General features: G+C 47.7%; 2 protein-coding genes and 1 non-coding gene across 3 annotated transcripts; 2 read left to right on the forward strand and 1 right to left on the reverse strand.

Annotated features, from left to right (window-relative positions):
• Window positions 1–1,318: 1,318 nt before the first annotated feature.
• DNAJC30 (DnaJ heat shock protein family (Hsp40) member C30) lies at window positions 1,319–3,831 on the reverse strand. Its single transcript, XM_063090907.1, has one exon. It carries the CDS (start codon window positions 3,819–3,821, stop codon window positions 3,141–3,143), a length of 681 nt encoding a protein of 226 aa, XP_062946977.1. The 5' UTR covers window positions 3,822–3,831; the 3' UTR covers window positions 1,319–3,140.
• Window positions 3,832–3,969: 138 nt separating this feature from the next.
• On the forward strand, window positions 3,970–15,796 carry BUD23 (BUD23 rRNA methyltransferase and ribosome maturation factor). Its single transcript, XM_063090563.1, has 12 exons — window positions 3,970–4,076; window positions 4,170–4,207; window positions 5,850–5,945; window positions 6,034–6,116; window positions 6,216–6,312; window positions 8,441–8,537; window positions 9,744–9,794; window positions 10,745–10,830; window positions 11,029–11,074; window positions 11,393–11,451; window positions 15,286–15,375; window positions 15,526–15,796. Exons 1-12 carry the CDS (start codon window positions 4,029–4,031, stop codon window positions 15,578–15,580), a joined length of 846 nt encoding a protein of 281 aa, XP_062946633.1. The 5' UTR covers window positions 3,970–4,028; the 3' UTR covers window positions 15,581–15,796.
• LOC134374444 (small Cajal body-specific RNA 20) lies at window positions 14,679–14,810 on the forward strand. Its single transcript, XR_010023289.1, has one exon. It is a non-coding gene; the product is annotated as a small Cajal body-specific RNA 20 (non-coding RNA).
• Window positions 15,797–16,291: the final 495 nt, after the last annotated feature.

Genomic DNA, 16,291 nt, shown 5'->3' on the forward strand with positions numbered 1-16,291 from the left:
AAATCAGTTTGGCTAAGGAGGAATAGTCTTATCAAATAAAGACAATACCACAACTGCCTAGACATGCGCACCTTTGATTCCTGTCTTGTCAGCCTATGTCTCCTCATTTAGGACTCATGCCTGCTGCTCACTCAGCCTTGTACTGTACTTGCACATCTATCCACTGAGCACAGCTTGGAGCAGACTGGGCCCCTCGCCTTAGTCTCCCATTCCAGGTCCAAACTTCTAAGGAGTTTTATTTTAGTTTGTGACCAAAAGAAGAAAAAGGACTAAGAATGGGCGTGTCTGAGCCTTCCTCCACCATTAGGAATTGGGGAATAGGACCTAGAAGGCAGGCGCTAATGTCCACAATCTAATTCAGCTCCCCTTGCCAGAGCAGGTAAGAAGCAGAGAAAGGAAAGACCCAAGACAATCTGGAGGGGGTGGGGCAGATGGAGAAATGTTATCATGGGAACCAGTTGGGGGTCCTTCAAAAAGCCTCCCACACATCTCCCTTTCCATAAAGAGCCCAGACTCAGTTTTAGGGAGGGCAGGTTGTGGTATCCCTCAGAATTCAGCTCTGGCCTAAAAAGACCTAAGGCAGGTGGGGATGGACGCTATCAGAATGAAGTGGGCCTACTTCTGGGCCATGGGAAAGGCTTAGAGCTTGGGGGCTGGCTGGTTAGCTCACTTGGGAGAGTACAGCACTGGTAACACCAAAGTCGTGGGTTTGGATCCCTATACAGACCAGCCACCAAAAAAAAAAAAAAAAAAAAAAGATTACCATGCTCATAGTTGCATAAAATGTTCTGGAATGTTCCAGAAGTTTCACTTAAGTCTGCACATTTCCCCCAAACCTTCTGCAACTTTCCATCTACCTCCAGGTTCTGGAGTTGCAAGGAACATTCCTGGCTGTGATCTTCATTAAGAAAAAACAAATTTGAGATGTTTATGTCTAGGGGCCCATGCTATTACAGATCACTAATGCTTCTACAAATCAAAAACAAGAAGCCCTTGCCCCAAGGACCCTGTTACGTCCCCACGTTCTTGGCTGAGAATCACTAGCTGCTGTAAATTTTACTAAGCTCTCCTTTCTGTAGTTTGTATTTCAAAAAGAACAGACTTTCCCTCTTGTTTTCCAATTATGAAACATAACATTAAATATTCTTTTTTAAAGTACAGAGTTCCCCTCCCCCCAAAATCAAGGCTCACTGAGCCAAGCAAGTCTGAACCAGGGTGGGCTAGAATCTTCACTACAGAATTGTATGGTCACTGTAAAGCCATGCCCAGCTTACCCCCAACTTCCAAGGCAAGAGAGAACTGAATGGTTTTCATGAGATCAGGTTGGACTGTGGGTTTATCCCAATTTTGTACAAGGGTTTTACAGAAAATATTGAGTGCAGGAATTGATGTTAATATACCAAAGTACCTCTGGCTTTGTTTAGACCCTAGACCTGGGCCCTCATCCTTGCCATAGAACTCTTGCAAGGGTTTTCCTCTTCCACAGCTTTATACTGAACCCCAGAGCATAAACACTGGAGCACCTACAATCTCACAGCCAACCCACCCCTCACGTCTGGTGACTCACTGTTAAGAAAGCAGCTCTAGGGCCGGCCCGTGGCTCACTCGGGAGAGTGTGGTGCTGATAACACCAAGGCCAAGGGTTCGGATCCTATATAGGGATGGCCAGTTAGCTCACTTTGTAGAGCGTGGTGCTGACAACAGCAAGTCAAGGGTTAAGATCCCCTTACCGCTCATCTTTTTAAAAATAAAAAAGAGAGCAGCTCTGACCAAGCAAAGACCAACTGCTTAGCATGAATTAGAAAGGAAAAAAAAAAAACTTTTAGCCAGCTCTGCATAAGAAATTGAATATCGGGCCGAGCCTGTGGCGCACTCGGGAGGGTGCTGCGCTGGGAGCGCGGCGACGCTCCCAGCGGCCGCGGGTTCGGATCCTGTATAGGAATGGCCGGTACACTCACTGGCTGAGTGCCGGTCACGGAAAAAAAAAAAAAAAAAAAAAAAAAAAAAAAAGAAATTGAATATCCACTTTGACCAGCAAGTCTCTTATCCCTCAGTAGTCCTGTCTACTCCAAACCCCAAAAGTTTCCCACAGCCTCAAGCAGTCTTGCTTGAAGGACTTAGTTTGTGGGGCCTCTGGTAAGCACTGCAAGTTAAACAGGAGCATGGGTCACACTCAGAGGACTCCAGCTCTGAGTTTGTTGCTCTCTGTCTAGGAGGGGATGAGTTGCACAGTTAGCAATGGGGCTGGCCAGTAAAGGCCTGCCCAGGTAATAGGTGCGCTGTTCCAAGGATGAACCTGGCCCTATTAGCATCATGTTATAATCACTATGAATTGATTTTATTTATCTTTTTAGCACTTTCTGTGTATTTTATATGTACAATTTACTACAGTTAAAGATAGACTTTTGTCTAGTGAAAAATAAACTATGGATAATAAATTGTGACAAACCTTGACAGCAAATGATTTACTCCTCTGCTGTCACACCCAGAGTAACTTCTCCAAGGTCATACATTAGATAAATATGGGAACAGGAACCCTCATTCCTCATGCTTGATGACCTTGTTTTCCCACTCCCACATGACACCAGCAGAAGGGAGAGTGGGGTGTGGGGCTGACCATAGAGGGAGGAACTGCAAGCTTTCCATCGATCACATTCTTACCCCGGATCAGGTTTCAACTGTGGCTTGGGGAACTCACAGAAAGACAAGTTTCTCACAACCCCATTTTCTTTTGGCAGTCAACAATTGGTCACAATCCACGTTTCAAGTTTACAGAGGAACCCCATGGTACAAACGTGGGGCAGGACCAGACAAAGCTTGCTCAGGGCTTTACGATAAAACCAGAGCAAGAGTTCCAGAAGTTGAGAACACCGGGAAGGCAACCTCTGGAAGCAGGCACCCACGGGACTCCAGAAAACCCTTCACTCCCGGGCTTTCGGGACTCTTCAGCTTGGGGCCTCTTAGGCCATCACAAGCCTCCTTTTCTGGACGAAGGGGAGGGATGTGCAGGTCACTGGCTAAGATGGGCGGGTGGGGGAGGGCGCGGGAGTGCAGTTCCTTCGGTCCCCAGCAGAGGTAGACTATGGTAAGTCGTTTTCCTGGGGCTGGAAGGGGCTGCTCCCCTTCCCTCCTCTCTCCGATTAAATACGAAAGCCGATGATGACGAAGATTGTGAGGAAAAAGAAAATTAACACCGTGTCTCGGGTTTCGTCCCAGTCGATGCCCTTCTTGGCCCGGTCCTCCTGCTGCTTGCGAAGGGCCTCCCGCCGGGCCCTTAGACGCTGTTCGCGCTCTAGCTGTTCCCCGTAGTGCGCCTGGTAGAAGGCGTCAAAGTCGAACATGGTGCGGTTGGCGCCCGGAGCGGCGCGACCACCACCGTAGGCCCGAGAGGCGGCCGGCGGGGCGCGGGACGGGGCAGGGTCAGCTGAAGGCGTCTTGGAAGGCCGGACGCCAGGTCCGCGCAGGTCCTCGTCGCTAAGCAGGCCGCGGTCATACTTGCGACGGAGTGTGGCACTGCCCAGCACCAGGTAGGCCTGGGAGATGCGCGTGAAGCGTTCGGCAGCCTCGGCGCTCCCCGAGTTACGGTCGGGATGATAGAGGAAGCTCTGCCGATAGTAGGCCGCCTTGATTTGCCCCTGTGTGGCAGTGGAAGGGACGCCGAGCAGCTCATAGAGCACCGTGCGCGAGTATGGGCCGTCGCCCCGGGAATAAGTCCTCGCTCCCAGGCCCAGGCCCGATGTCGAATCTTGTGGAGCTCCCCAGGCCTGCCATAACCTCCATGGTATCAGCCGCGGCCGCTTCAGACCTAGCGTGGCTGCCATCTTGAGAGAATCAGAGGTGCGGTGCACGATGAACTGGCCAATAGGAGGGGCGGGTTGTGAGCAGTGCCTCGGCCCTATAGCCAATCAAGTGAAAAGGAAGGAGGGGAGAAGGTGGAGCGTGCGCATTACGAGGAGGTCGCGGGGCTGATGATATAAAAGCCGGCTCCCGGAAGACGCCAGTACCAGGCGTGCTGCTGAGGCGGGTGTATGGCGTCTCGTGTCCGCAGACCGGAGCACGGTGGACCCCCGGAGCTGGTGAGGCCTGTGGCCTGCGGCCACCTCTCTCTTCTTTTCTGGAGCCACCTCGCCCGGACTCTTCACTGTACCTGCTATTTCTTTTTCCCGCAGTTTTACGACAAGAATGAAGCCCAGAAATACGTTCGCAAGTGAGGGGAGCCTGGATATTGCGAGGCGTCGGGGGGTCGGGAACGGCAAGTTGCCCCGATGATGGGCATCGCTTGGAAAGCATGTAGAATTTGGGAGTGGGAGAAGGGAGGGGCCTAGCTTGGTGCTATTTCTGCCACTGGTAAAGTCAACTTTAAGCCCCCTGAAAAGTAAAACTAATGAATTGTTAAAAAAAAAAAAAAAAAAAGTAAACCACCGAAGCCTCTGGTCTCAGTAACCTTAGCATTAAAGCAAGGGTGATCATGCCTACCTTCCCTAGGTGGTTTTCAAGGTTTAGTGCAACAGCTTGTTTTAAGCGTGTGGCAAAATACGCAGTAAGCAGTGGATACGCGTCAGGGGTCAGTACTATTGGGTATTGGGGGGGAGGAACTACGATTTATGGAATGCTTAGTGTCCCCCTATTTACATCGTCTTACTCTGTGACAACCGTTGGTATAGGTATTGTCTAAATTTCATAGAGGGTAGTTATTTGTATAAATCATTTGACAGATTAGGGTTTAACAGTGACTTCCAAGCCTGCTCTTTCCAATATGGTACTCTGTAGAAAATTCTACAAATACTCATTCTCCCTTCCGTTCAAATTGGAGTCCAAGACACAGACGGTCAGCAAAAATTTCTGGCACAATCGACACTGTGTATCAAGTACAAACTTTTTTTCCAGCTGCAGAGTCCTGTGTTAGGCATTTTTTTTTTTTTTTTTTTAAAAGATGACCGGTAAGGGGATCTTAACCCTTGTCTTGGTGTTGTCAGCACCACGCTCAGCCAGTGAGCGAACCGGCCATCCCTATATAGGATCCGAACCCATGGCCTTGGTGTTATCAGCACAGCACTCTACCGAGTGAGCCACAGGCCGGTCCTCTGTGTTAGGCATTTTTGAAAACTATTAGTGTGGTTCTTTCCTTTGATCTTGGCAGGGCCAGATATACTATGGACCACTCTGTTCAACATGGTAGCCAATAGTCATCTATTGAAATGGGGCTAGTCTGAATGACTTAGTATGGAGAAATGTAAAATATCTTATTGATAATTTTTTGTTTATTATATGTTGTAATAATATTTTGGGCATATTGGGCTAAATAAAATGTTATTAGATATACGGGGTTAAGTGAACTATCATTACCATTTATTTTACTTATTTCTTTTTTAACTGTGGCTGTCAGAAAGTCATGTGGCTTGCGTGATGTTTTTCATGGACAGCACTGCTATAGGTTTTTGTTGTGCATTGTTGATCCTTAAATGTTAGAGTAACTACAGTGGGTAGATAATTTTCCAAAAAATATATTTTTAACAAGCAGTTGACCATCAAAGCCTTAGAGAGTTGCAGATACCCAATGGTTGGTCATTAGCTAAGTGATTTGCTTCTTTCTTATCAAGTTTGCAGCTGGTAAACTTGAATTTTTGTCACAACAAAGTAACATGTTACTGTATTACATGGACGTTTGGGGTCAGTTTTAAATAGTTGTGAATAAATTTGTTGATTCCAAGGTAGAATTACCAGGTAAAAGGTCAGAAAAGAGAATCTTGGGATGATTATTCTATTTTTCTTTCCTTGGCTTTTTTTGGTCTGGGAGAGGTATTAGCCTGGAACTCCTTTACCACGCACTTTTGTTTCTGCCTTCCCAGCTCACGGATGATTGATGTCCAGACCAAGATGGCTGGGCGAGCATTGGAACTCCTTTATCTGCCTGAGGGTCAGCCCTGTTACCTTTTGGATATTGGGTGAGATCCTGTGGTCTGGTTCAGATTGTCTAGGTGGGGGAGCATCTTTGCTAGTCACACTGAGTCCCTGAATGATTGTGCCTTCCAGCTGTGGTTCTGGGCTGAGTGGAGGTTATCTCTCAGATGAGGGACACTATTGGGTGGGCATTGACATCAGCCCTGCCATGCTGGGTAAGTATGTCCTGTTTGGCACTGGGGTGGGCTACCCTCATGAGTGTGGAGCAGCTATACATATCGTCTGTTTCTCCGACTCCCTCTTCTCCAACGTAGATGCAGCCTTGGATCGGGAAATGACGGGAGACCTGCTTCTGGGGGACATGGGCCAGGGCATCCCGTTCAAACCAGGCTCCTTTGATGGTTGTATCAGGTGAGGGTCTTCGCCTCCTGCTTTTAGTCCTACAGGACAGTGCTTCCCAAACCTGGCTGTGAAGCAGTGTCACACAAGATACTTAAAAGTATACATCCCCTGGAATTTTCGGATTTATACGGTCAGAGCAAGGCCCAAGAATATGTGTGGGTTATTTTGTATTTCAAAACTTTCTACTCCTGTGATCATTTTGCATTGTCAGGTTGAGCAACACTGTTATGGATTCTATATCTGCTTTGTGTTTGGGGGGAGGGGAGGTGGTCTCTGAGCTTCTAGGAGCCAATTTGTGGGCCCTGGCAGCCATCTTTTTTTCTTTTGGATGAACTAGTGGAGAGCAGCCTGGACTGCTCTAATTTCTTGTTTTTTTTTTTTTTTTTTTCCGACCGGCAAGGGGATCACAACCCTCGGCACAGTGTGGTCTGCACCACACTCAGCCAGTGAGCGCACCGGCCATGCCTATATAGATAGGATCTGAACCCGCGGCCTCAGTGCTATCAGCGCCGCACTCTCTGAGTGAGCCATGGGGCCGGCCCTCTAATTTCTTAATTGACTTCGGAGTCTTTTCTCAGTCATTAGGGTCAACTTTTGAGCATTTGATAACAGATTTTAAAATGTTGAAATTGTTAGAAACATGAAGTTTTGTTTTTGTTTTCTGCAGTAAGTTATGTTTAGTATTTGTTCTGTTTGGTTGATGGGAGTGTAGATAGGGTATAGGGGAGGTTGGGGGAAGACCTTCAGTGATCCTGGGTTGAGTGGTAGGGTTGTAGAGTAGGGATCTGGGTAAGGAGTAAACATTTGGATTTGAAGATTTTCTTACATCTGGGAACAAGACAGTGTGGGGGGGCGGGTAGGAAAACATTTCAAGGGTAGCAGTTGCTTTTTAGTAATGATTGGATGAGGTGTTCTAAGCTGCAAAAAGTCAAAGGCCAGTGGTATGATCTGTATGTTTTAGGAGTAAATAGCCACTTTTTGTGTTTAAGGGGAGAGATGGTGTGGCAAGCTTTTTTTTTTTTTTTTTTTTTTTTTTTTTTTAATTTAAACATTTGCTATATGTAAGACATCATACAAGGTGTGCTGTGGAGTATGTGGAAATAAAACTCAGTTCCTGCTTTTAACACTACTCACGGTTTATTAAATGCTGTAAAACACGGGCCAGGCAACTGAACACAAGGCTGAGTGTGGGGTGTGCACTGGGGAGTAATGAGGCCCGCCAGAGTTGTGAAGAGGAACAAGAGGGCCCAGGAAAGCTTTGAGAAGGTGAGGAGCTGGGCCTTAAAGGCTGGAAGGAATTTGGATAGGCAAGGAGAGGGTTTCTGAGTGAAGGAACAGTGTGAGCAAAGGCATAGATCATAGATGAAAGAGAGATTTCATGGGAGATGAGATTGTGTGGGGTCAATTCCTAGAAGGCTTTTAACTGCATCCTAAGAGGTTTGAGCTTTATTCAGTAGGTAATGGGGAGTGACAGGAATGTGTGTTTAAGGAGGGGTGTTTTCAGGTGGAAGAGAGAGGAGTGTTGTTTTCTGGTGGAAGAGAGAGTAGCGGTAAGTTAGGTTGACAGCATTCAAGATGCAGTGAGTGAAGCAAAGTGAGAGCTGGGAGAGGCCATTGGACTAGCCAGTGGGTGTGGGGTGGGGTTCTGAGGGTGTGTGCACAGAAGTGAGGGGAGACCAGGAAGGAGGACGCAGTAACTCCTTGAGATTTTAAATCTGAGGATTGTGAAGACACTTAACAGCAACAGTAGAAGGAAATGATTTAGGAGGGCGAATCAGTGGCTCTGTGTAAATACTGTAAAGCATGTTGCCTTTGATTGGAGGAAGGGAATGTAGGGGTAGGTGAGCAGAGACAGCCTTGACAAACTGAGTAATTTTTAACTTGAGATGCATGTAGAAACAAGGTTGAGAAAATGTTTTCTTGGACTGGCTGAAGGAAGTGAATGCTGCCCTTCTGTCAATGCTGTTTGGCCCAGTATTGCAGAGCAGTGATCTGGAGTGGCCCTGCGCTTTCCAAAAGGGGGAGCTGTGGGCAGGAGGGTGTCACTGGGAGATCCATGATGGATGGTTTCAGAGTCTTGAAGAGTCTGGGGGAAGCAATGTGGATTAATCTCCTGACTAGGTCCCTTCCTTTTTAGCATTTCTGCTGTGCAATGGCTCTGTACTGCTAACAAGAAGTCCGACAACCCTGCCAAGCGCCTGTACTGCTTTTTTTCTTCTCTTTATTCTGTTCTCGTAAGTATGAGATCTCCATCTGGGCTGGCTGCCTGTCCTTCCCTTGTACTGCAGGTAGAGTGGTGAAGGTGAAGATGTCACATGATGGGAAGGCCACTCAGATGGGGCTGCATGGAGTGGCAGGATCTTATTGTGGTTACTTCTGTTCAGGCCCTCGGCCAAAACAGAAGTTCAAGTTCAGTGTGCTGACACTCTCTAATCAAACCCAGAAGACACTGATGTCAAATGTTGAGACCAATTTACTAATTTGGAATAGGGCCTACTTCTGTTGTTGATCAATCACAATTCCTATGTCTACTGTGCTGAGGCTTTTTTTTCGTTGGTGGCTGGCCAGTATGGGGATCTGAACCCTTGACCCTGGAATACTATGCTGAATTTGAATTTTAATCAGTTGGTTTGGAGTCATGAACTGAGCAGAGCAAGGACAGAGATGTCATGTCGAGGCCACACAAAGAACACCTTCTCGTGCCCACATCCTCTGACTTCCCACTCTTCCCTCCACCCACTGCTGATGTTTCCTCAGATGGGGCAGGATGGTTATTTACCACCGAGAGAGCTTTATCTTGTCTTCATAACTGATAGTGTTGATTTCAGTTGTTCACTAGGATAAGATGATAGTTTGAGATTCAAAGTCCTAAAAATGAGTTATTTTTTGGAGGACCCAGGTGTTTTTGCCTCTTTAGTCCCATCCTCACTCCACCTCAAATTTTTCTAGGATGTATTTTCTTGCTGGTAGCTGGCGGCTAGTTTTGAACTTTATGTTGTTTCTCCCACTTACACGCTGGGCTTAATCCTGAAGTTCTCAAGGCCTTTTGTGTTTGCCCTTCTCTCTGCTGAAATGCTTTTTCCTCATTTAAATAGCCAGCTCCCCACTACATTCAGGTCTCTGCTCAAGTGTCCCTCAGAGAGGCCTTCCTTGAACCAAAAGTAAACTCAACAGTCTGTCACTCTCCATCTCTTTGTCCCAATTTATTTTTCTTTTTGGAACTTATCACTACTGTAAATCAGTTACCTCCCCAACTAAAACGTGAGCTCCGTGAGTTCAGGGGCTCTCTTTTTTTGTTCATGACTGTGTCCCCAGGCATAAGAACAGTGCCTTGCACAAATTGGGAGCTCAATAAATATTGTGAATGAAGGAAGGGAAGAGTGTGTACGTCTTGACCACATGGGGTATTTGTAAGATTGTGACATTTCTGTTGCTTACAGGTCCGTGGAGCCCGAGCTGTCCTACAGCTGTACCCTGAGAACTCAGAGCAGGTGAGCCCATTGGTTACATACTGGAGGTACAGGGAAGAGGGAGGGACCCAGAGCAAGTAAGTTGTCCTGCTCCTCACTCACTTGCCCTCAAGCTGTTGGGAAGTGACAGAAGAAGGAACCTTGTGCTGATTGGTGGGAAAGGAGCACCCTAGAGTGGTCCCTATGGCCCCTAATGGGTCATATCAGGTTTGATGACCTGATATCCTAAGAGGGGTGGTATCTTGCGGGCTTGGAGCAGGATGTTTGTCTTCTCTCGAAAGACTAGATGGTGTTACAGATGATGTGATGGGATATTACTGATGTCCATAACCAAATAAATAAATCCTGGGGAGGGTGAGAGAACATCAGCAGTTTCTGTTCTTGTGAAGTATAACGAATTAGGAATTCGGAACTATAGACTTTGAAAGACAAGTGCTAAGCTGTTCCTTACTAATAACATGAATGAGTCTTGCTCCCAATTGGTGGCCATTCATTTCCTGAGATTTGTGTAGGTAAATGGGTCCCTGAACTAGAAAGTGAGAGAATGAGGGGAATTGTTTTGTTCTGTAATTTCCCTGAGAGAGACATGTGCCATTACTGGTTCTAGGCTGCACATTCCTCTACGTGGCTTTTGGGTACTCAGAACTGGAAAAGCCTAATGAAGTGGACCTTCTTTTCTCAGGGAGCATCCATCCTGGGGGCAGACTGGCTTTTTTTTTTTTTTTTTTTTTAAGATGACTGCTAGGGGAATCTTAACCCTTGACTTGGTGTTGTCAGCACCACACTCTCCCAAGTGAGCAAACGGGCCATCCCTATGTAGGGATCCAAACCCTTGGCCTTGGTGTTATCAGCTCCGCACTCTCCCAAGTGAGCAACAAGCCAGCCCCAGACTGGCTTCTTAAGGTGGGTGGAGGTGTGGTTGGCTGCTCCTCCAGCCTCCTGTGCCTGACTCACTGCCTTTATCTCCTCAGTTGGAGTTCATCACTACCCAGGCCACAAAGGCTGGCTTCACCGGTGGTGTGGTGGTGGACTACCCCAACAGTGCCAAAGCAAAGAAGTGAGTGCTGGGGGCTAGTGTGCTGCCTGGGCTGCAGGAGAGAGGGTAGTGGTGTGGCCCTTTTGGGCCACTGAGTGGACCAGACTAGTGCTGGGATGGGTCACCACGGCTCAGGTAGGCAGGACATAGGGGGCGAAGATTTGTCTGCCCCACCAGTCTCTATGAGCCCAGCTCTCACTTTGTACTTTTTTGTTTCAGGTTCTACCTCTGTTTGTTTTCCGGGCCTTCAACCTCTATACCAATGGTGAGGGACACTGGGTGGGCAGGCCCATGTCTTTTGGATTCTAAACAGTGGAGTTCAGCCTGAAAAACATGCTAGGAGAACACTGGTGGTAAAGCAGGCCCAAGCTCCAGAATACAGAGGCTGGCATGTCTAAATCCTTTGGAATCTGGAGGCAGAGACCTCTGCTTTCCAGGTCTCAGAAAAGAGTGTCAGTTCCTTCTTGTGGGACTGGGCCTTGTACCTGTTGGAAGGGCTCAGGCCTGGTGCCCAGGCTTCAGGAATGGGGCAGATGGGTTGAGACATCTCCAGGATGATTGAATAGCACTTTGGTTCCTGCAGGGACTGAACGAAGATGAGGATGGAGAAGAGGCCAGGGAGTCCATGTTCACTAATAGAAGGTAACGTAGTTGTTGAGCTCTGCTGCACGCTTCTTAGACATGGTGTTTCTCTCTCCTTTCACCCAGGGTCCTCAGGTATAGATGCAGTAGTAATACCAATGTGTGTTAGAGTTGGACACCCCTTTTGGACTGTGCCTGCTTCTGTCTTGGGGGCTGGGGCCCTTCTGGTGTCTGTGGGTGGCATGCAGCCTTAACTCGCTTTGTGAGCTGCATAGTCCCCCTGCTGTTGCTTCCCTCTTACCACGCTTGGCAGTCTGTCTCCTGCCTTCCCTGACGCTGCCCTCCTCCACCTGTGTCCTGGACCCCATCCCTCTGGGCTCCTGTGGCTCTCCTTTCCCTCTCCTGCATTCTTGTCTTTACTCTCCTGGGTCAGTCTCATCAGCACACAAACATGCTGCATAGTATTTCCCGTATTAGAAAAGGTTCTTCTTCCTTAATTCCATAACAATCTCTAGTTACCACCCTTTTTATCTGCTTCCCTTTATAACAGCATACTCCTTATACTTGCCTCTTCTGGCTTCCTTTCCTGCCATTCTCTCAATTCACTTCTTGGGCTCACATTTCTTTCTTTCTTTTTTTTTTTTTTTTTTAAAAGATGACCGGTAAGCGGATCTTAACCATTGGCTTGGTGCTGTCAGTACCACTCTCAGCCAGCGAACCGGCCATCCCTATATGGGATCTGAACCCATGGCCTTGGTGTTATCAGCACCACACTCTCCCGAGTGAGCCACGGGTCGGCCCTTGGGCTCACATTTCTGTCTCATCACAAATTGTTCTTGTCAAAGCCACCACCAATTTCCATCTTGCCCAATATGTGGTTGTTGCTCAGTCTTTCTTCTCCATCTTTATCTTGTCTGATCACTAGGATCTGAGACAGCTGATCACTCCCCCTTTTTTTCTTCTTTCTAGATATATTTTGTACAAAAGGAACCGATCACTCGCTTAACAGTCTTTGCTTGGCCTTTTACCTACTGTCCTAGTTTTCTCTTAACCTCACTGGCCATGCCTTCTCAGTCTACTGCTGGTTGCTCCTCTGGGGCCCAAGGTGGGCCCCTTCTCTATCTGTGCTGCTTTAACTACTAACCATAAGTTCATAACTTCCAAATTTATATCTTTAGTCTCAACCCCACCTCTGAGTTCCCAGCTGCCTCCTCAGTATCTATACCCATACTTCCCACAGGTACTTCAGACAAAACAGCTCTTGTTTTCACCCCCAGCTTCCTCCCCCATTCTTTACCTTTCTCATTCATTCCTGTCTTTTCCTTATGTCTCTCATTCAGTCAGTCCATCAGCAAGTCCTGCTGTGCTTTGCCTCAATGTGTATCCCAATTCTGAACCTTTTCCCCACTTTCAGCTAGTCTAAGTCACCACCACTCCTTGCTTGGATTACCGAATAGCTAACTGCCTACCTTGACTCCCTGCTGTGTCTTTACCTCTTCCTGTTTCTCTGCTCAGTATCTTCAGTTCAGTTCTTTTACCTTTCTTTATTCTCCTTAATACCTTTCACTGCTCTAAATCATATATATATGTTTACTTGGTTATCATTTCTATCTCCAACTATGGAAAACTTGGTGGGAACTGGTATTATATCGCTGACATCAAGAGTAGTATCTTGTTAGTGATAAGTGCTCAGTATTTGTTGAATGAATAATTGAGTATAAGATAGTGAAGGGGGAGTTATTTCTTCGTTCTGCTTGAGGTGAGGGAAAGATTTTAAGACCTTTAAGCCATTTAAGAGGAAGAGCGTGCAGAGAGTGAATGGGTTTGGAAAGTCTACAGTGCAGGAAATTGTGTGTGCTCCTCGTGCCCACCACAGATTTATGTTGTCTGACCCCTCAGCCTTCTGCAGTCACTTCTCACAGCTTTCCCAGCCCATTCCCCATGAGGAACTGGGGGCTCTTCTAGATGTTCTCTGCTGTAAGGTACCCATCACTTGCTCCCAGTGAGTGGTCCTGTCTCCTGCTTCACAGAGGAAGGACAAGTTGTTAACTCCCTGCATGCATCTTAGGATCCCTCTTGTCCTCATGCCAGTGTCTGCAGGCGACATGTCCTATCTGTAAACTCGGGTAAGTTGAATGACCTGAGCTTCCATTCCTCATCTATTTAAAAGGGGGGGAGAACAGCACCCACTTTAGCAGTGTGTTGAGGGTAGAGATGATGTGTGTGTGGGACTCATGTTTGTACAGTGCCTGGCCACGCACCTTGTGCAGGAAAGGGAGGATAATCCGCTGCTTCCGTTACTGTCGCTTCTGTCTAATCACGTTCAGGACAATTGTTATAAAGAAATAGGTTAATTAAGAAAAAGTGTTTTAAACATTTACCTAATTTATCTCTAATCTGCATTTTAAAAAATGTGCATAACTTTGTTTCAAGGTGCATTCCTTCATCCTTGCCACCTGGCCTCCTCCCATCTCCCCCTCACCTGCTCTTCTGAAAGGCTCGGTCTACACCTGGCACTTGCCAGTCTCTTCGCACCTGTGGTTTGAGGCACCATCTTCACCTGCTCCCTTTACCTCCCCTGATGACTTTTCCTCATTGTTCCTTCTCTCATTCCAGTCTTGCCCCTTATCCACCACTCTGTGCCCACAGTTTGTACTTCCTTATAGATTCTTTGGGATTAATCCTCCTGCGTTTCCAGGCCTGAGTTTGCACCTGTCTCCTGCTTTGCACCTGGTCCATCAGACTCTGGTGTTCATCCCCACACTGGTTTCTCTGGACTATCACAGGGTCTCCTGGGATTCCAGTCCTCTTTCCTCCTTCCCTCACACCCCTCAGTACTCCTTTTCAGTCCCTTTTTTCCATCCCTGTCTTCCTGCTCCCTAGTTGTGGGCCCTCCAAAGTTCCTCTCATGAACTGTTGTGTCTGTGCACTCTAAATCTAGATAAGGATATGTCATTGCGTTGGTTAAAAAAAAAAAAAAAAAGTCATGGTTCCCACTGGTTAGTGAAGGGAGAATAGACTCCTCGCTGGCATTCAGACCTCTGTGAACTGGCCTGGCTTGCCTTCCCCTTCAGTCCTTCCACAGTGTCTCCTTCCCATATATTGCCTGGGCTGCTGCACCTCCATCCCCAGCCCCCTGCCTGTGCAATCACCCCCTCATCTCTGTGCTTGTCCTTCCTGGCATTCCGTCAGCAGTTCTTGGGCCTCTCTGCACTTGCTCTGCCTAGTGCGGATGGTCCCTGTCATGGGCTCTTGAAGGGCAAGGCCCAGACTCACCCTATTTTCAGGGCCTCTCTCCTATGGGGCTGTGGGTAGTCCTTTTTCTCCTCAGCCAGGGCTGGAGGCCAACATCAGCCCTTGAGGATCATTGTCAGGACTGCCACAAGCTGGGCAGCCTTGTTTTCCTACCTCAGACATTTGTAGTTGCTGGGAGCCCTCACTGGATCTATGCCAGGCATGCTGACCCCAAAACCAGACTAGAGCCTCAAGTGGCAGCACTGGGCATGGGATCTCTGGCTTTCCTTGGGCACTGCCAGGCTTTCATGAGCTGATCCTGGCCTAGTTGCCCCAAAAGTAGCACGGCATTCTGCCTGCCCCACAGGCATGATATACACACACCCAGCAGGTGGTCATCTCCCACAAAGATGCCTGCGAGTGAGCATGGTCTCACCTCTCTCTCTCCTACTAAACAATTGCTTCACTCCAGTGGATGGTACCAGGAAGGAGGGTGTCCAGACTGGGGACTTGTGTTGTACAAGGCAAGATGAAGCATTTGAAAGAAATGGTATCTGAGGCTACATAACTCGAGGGACACTCACCGTTTTTCCCTGCCTGGATTAACGTGGGTGCCAGGAGGCAGTCCCATTCATCAGCTCATAGCTGTCTCTGGCACAGGGTCCCGTACAGGATTGCGCGGCAGGGGTTGGTGAGAAAGAGCCGAGAGTGGGTGCTGGAGAAGAAGGAGCGCCGCAGGCGTCAGGGCAAGTGAGTATGGGGCTGGGGACAGGCCGCAGGGGAGGAGGTGGAAAGGGGGGCAGGTGTCTATTGCCACTAAGGGCTCACCTGCATTTGAAAGGGTCCCAGGGGATTCTGTGTTCTTTCTTTCTGAGACTATTCTGTTATTTCTTCGCACAGGGAAGTCAGACCTGACACTCAGTACACCGGCCGCAAGCGCAAACCCCGCTTTTAAGCAGTAGCTGTGGCTGGTGAGACAGCTCTGGGGCCACACAGTTGTGAACTGTGCTGTGCAGCCCAGGCACTTGTCTCTGGAGAGTTTTCTATATTGATATCTTTACTTCAGCTGGCAAAATAGTATTTTAGAAAAGTTCTAAAGTTCTAAACGTATTTTCACTAAAAAAAGTTCTGAGAGCATCTTATTTTGTTCTGAAAGCAAATAAATCACTTTCCATAGCACTCTGGCTCTGGCATGTCCCAGCTCTGTGATCCTAACCAAATGTTTTGGGTTCCTCTGTGGGTGGAGGCTACTACATGACCCTCTAGTCAAGAATTAGGGTTAAAGAACTTAAATGTATGGAGGCATCATTTTAATCTGCAAGGAACCCAGGTAGATTAATTTAGGGCTTGATATATGTAACTATATATTATATATGTTATAATACCACTAGGCAAGTTGGGGAGGAGGATCGGGATAAAATGTGTTCGTGGTACCCACTGGCCTGATGCCTCTGCCCAGTTTCTGGTTTCCCTTTGGCATGAAGACAGTACCCTGCCCAGGAGCCCTGGGCTGAACTCTGGTGCTGAGCTTCGTGGTCAGCCACTGACCAGCCCAGTCACTAGTGGTTAGAAAAGCAGTCCCACTCTGGGATGTGGGGGACTGTCTAGCATGCTGAGAGATCTAGTGGTTGCTTGAGACCTCTGGTTGGAAGAGTGACTAAATCTG

This window comes from Cynocephalus volans, chromosome 3 (assembly GCF_027409185.1).
Source record: "Cynocephalus volans isolate mCynVol1 chromosome 3, mCynVol1.pri, whole genome shotgun sequence".
Lineage (NCBI taxonomy): Eukaryota > Metazoa > Chordata > Mammalia > Dermoptera > Cynocephalidae > Cynocephalus > Cynocephalus volans.

Excerpts from the sequence above, each read along its gene's own strand:
- DNAJC30 (XM_063090907.1), bottom strand. The coding sequence starts at position 3,821 with ATGGCAGCCACGCTAGGTCTGAAGCGGCCGCGGCTGATACCATGGAGG.
- BUD23 (XM_063090563.1), top strand. The coding sequence starts at position 4,029 with ATGGCGTCTCGTGTCCGCAGACCGGAGCACGGTGGACCCCCGGAGCTG. Across the intron at positions 9,795-10,744 it reads ACCCTGAGAACTCAGAGCAG|TTGGAGTTCATCACTACCCA; the intron begins GTGAGCCCATTG and ends TTATCTCCTCAG. Across the intron at positions 10,831-11,028 it reads AACAGTGCCAAAGCAAAGAA|GTTCTACCTCTGTTTGTTTT; the intron begins GTGAGTGCTGGG and ends TTTTTGTTTCAG.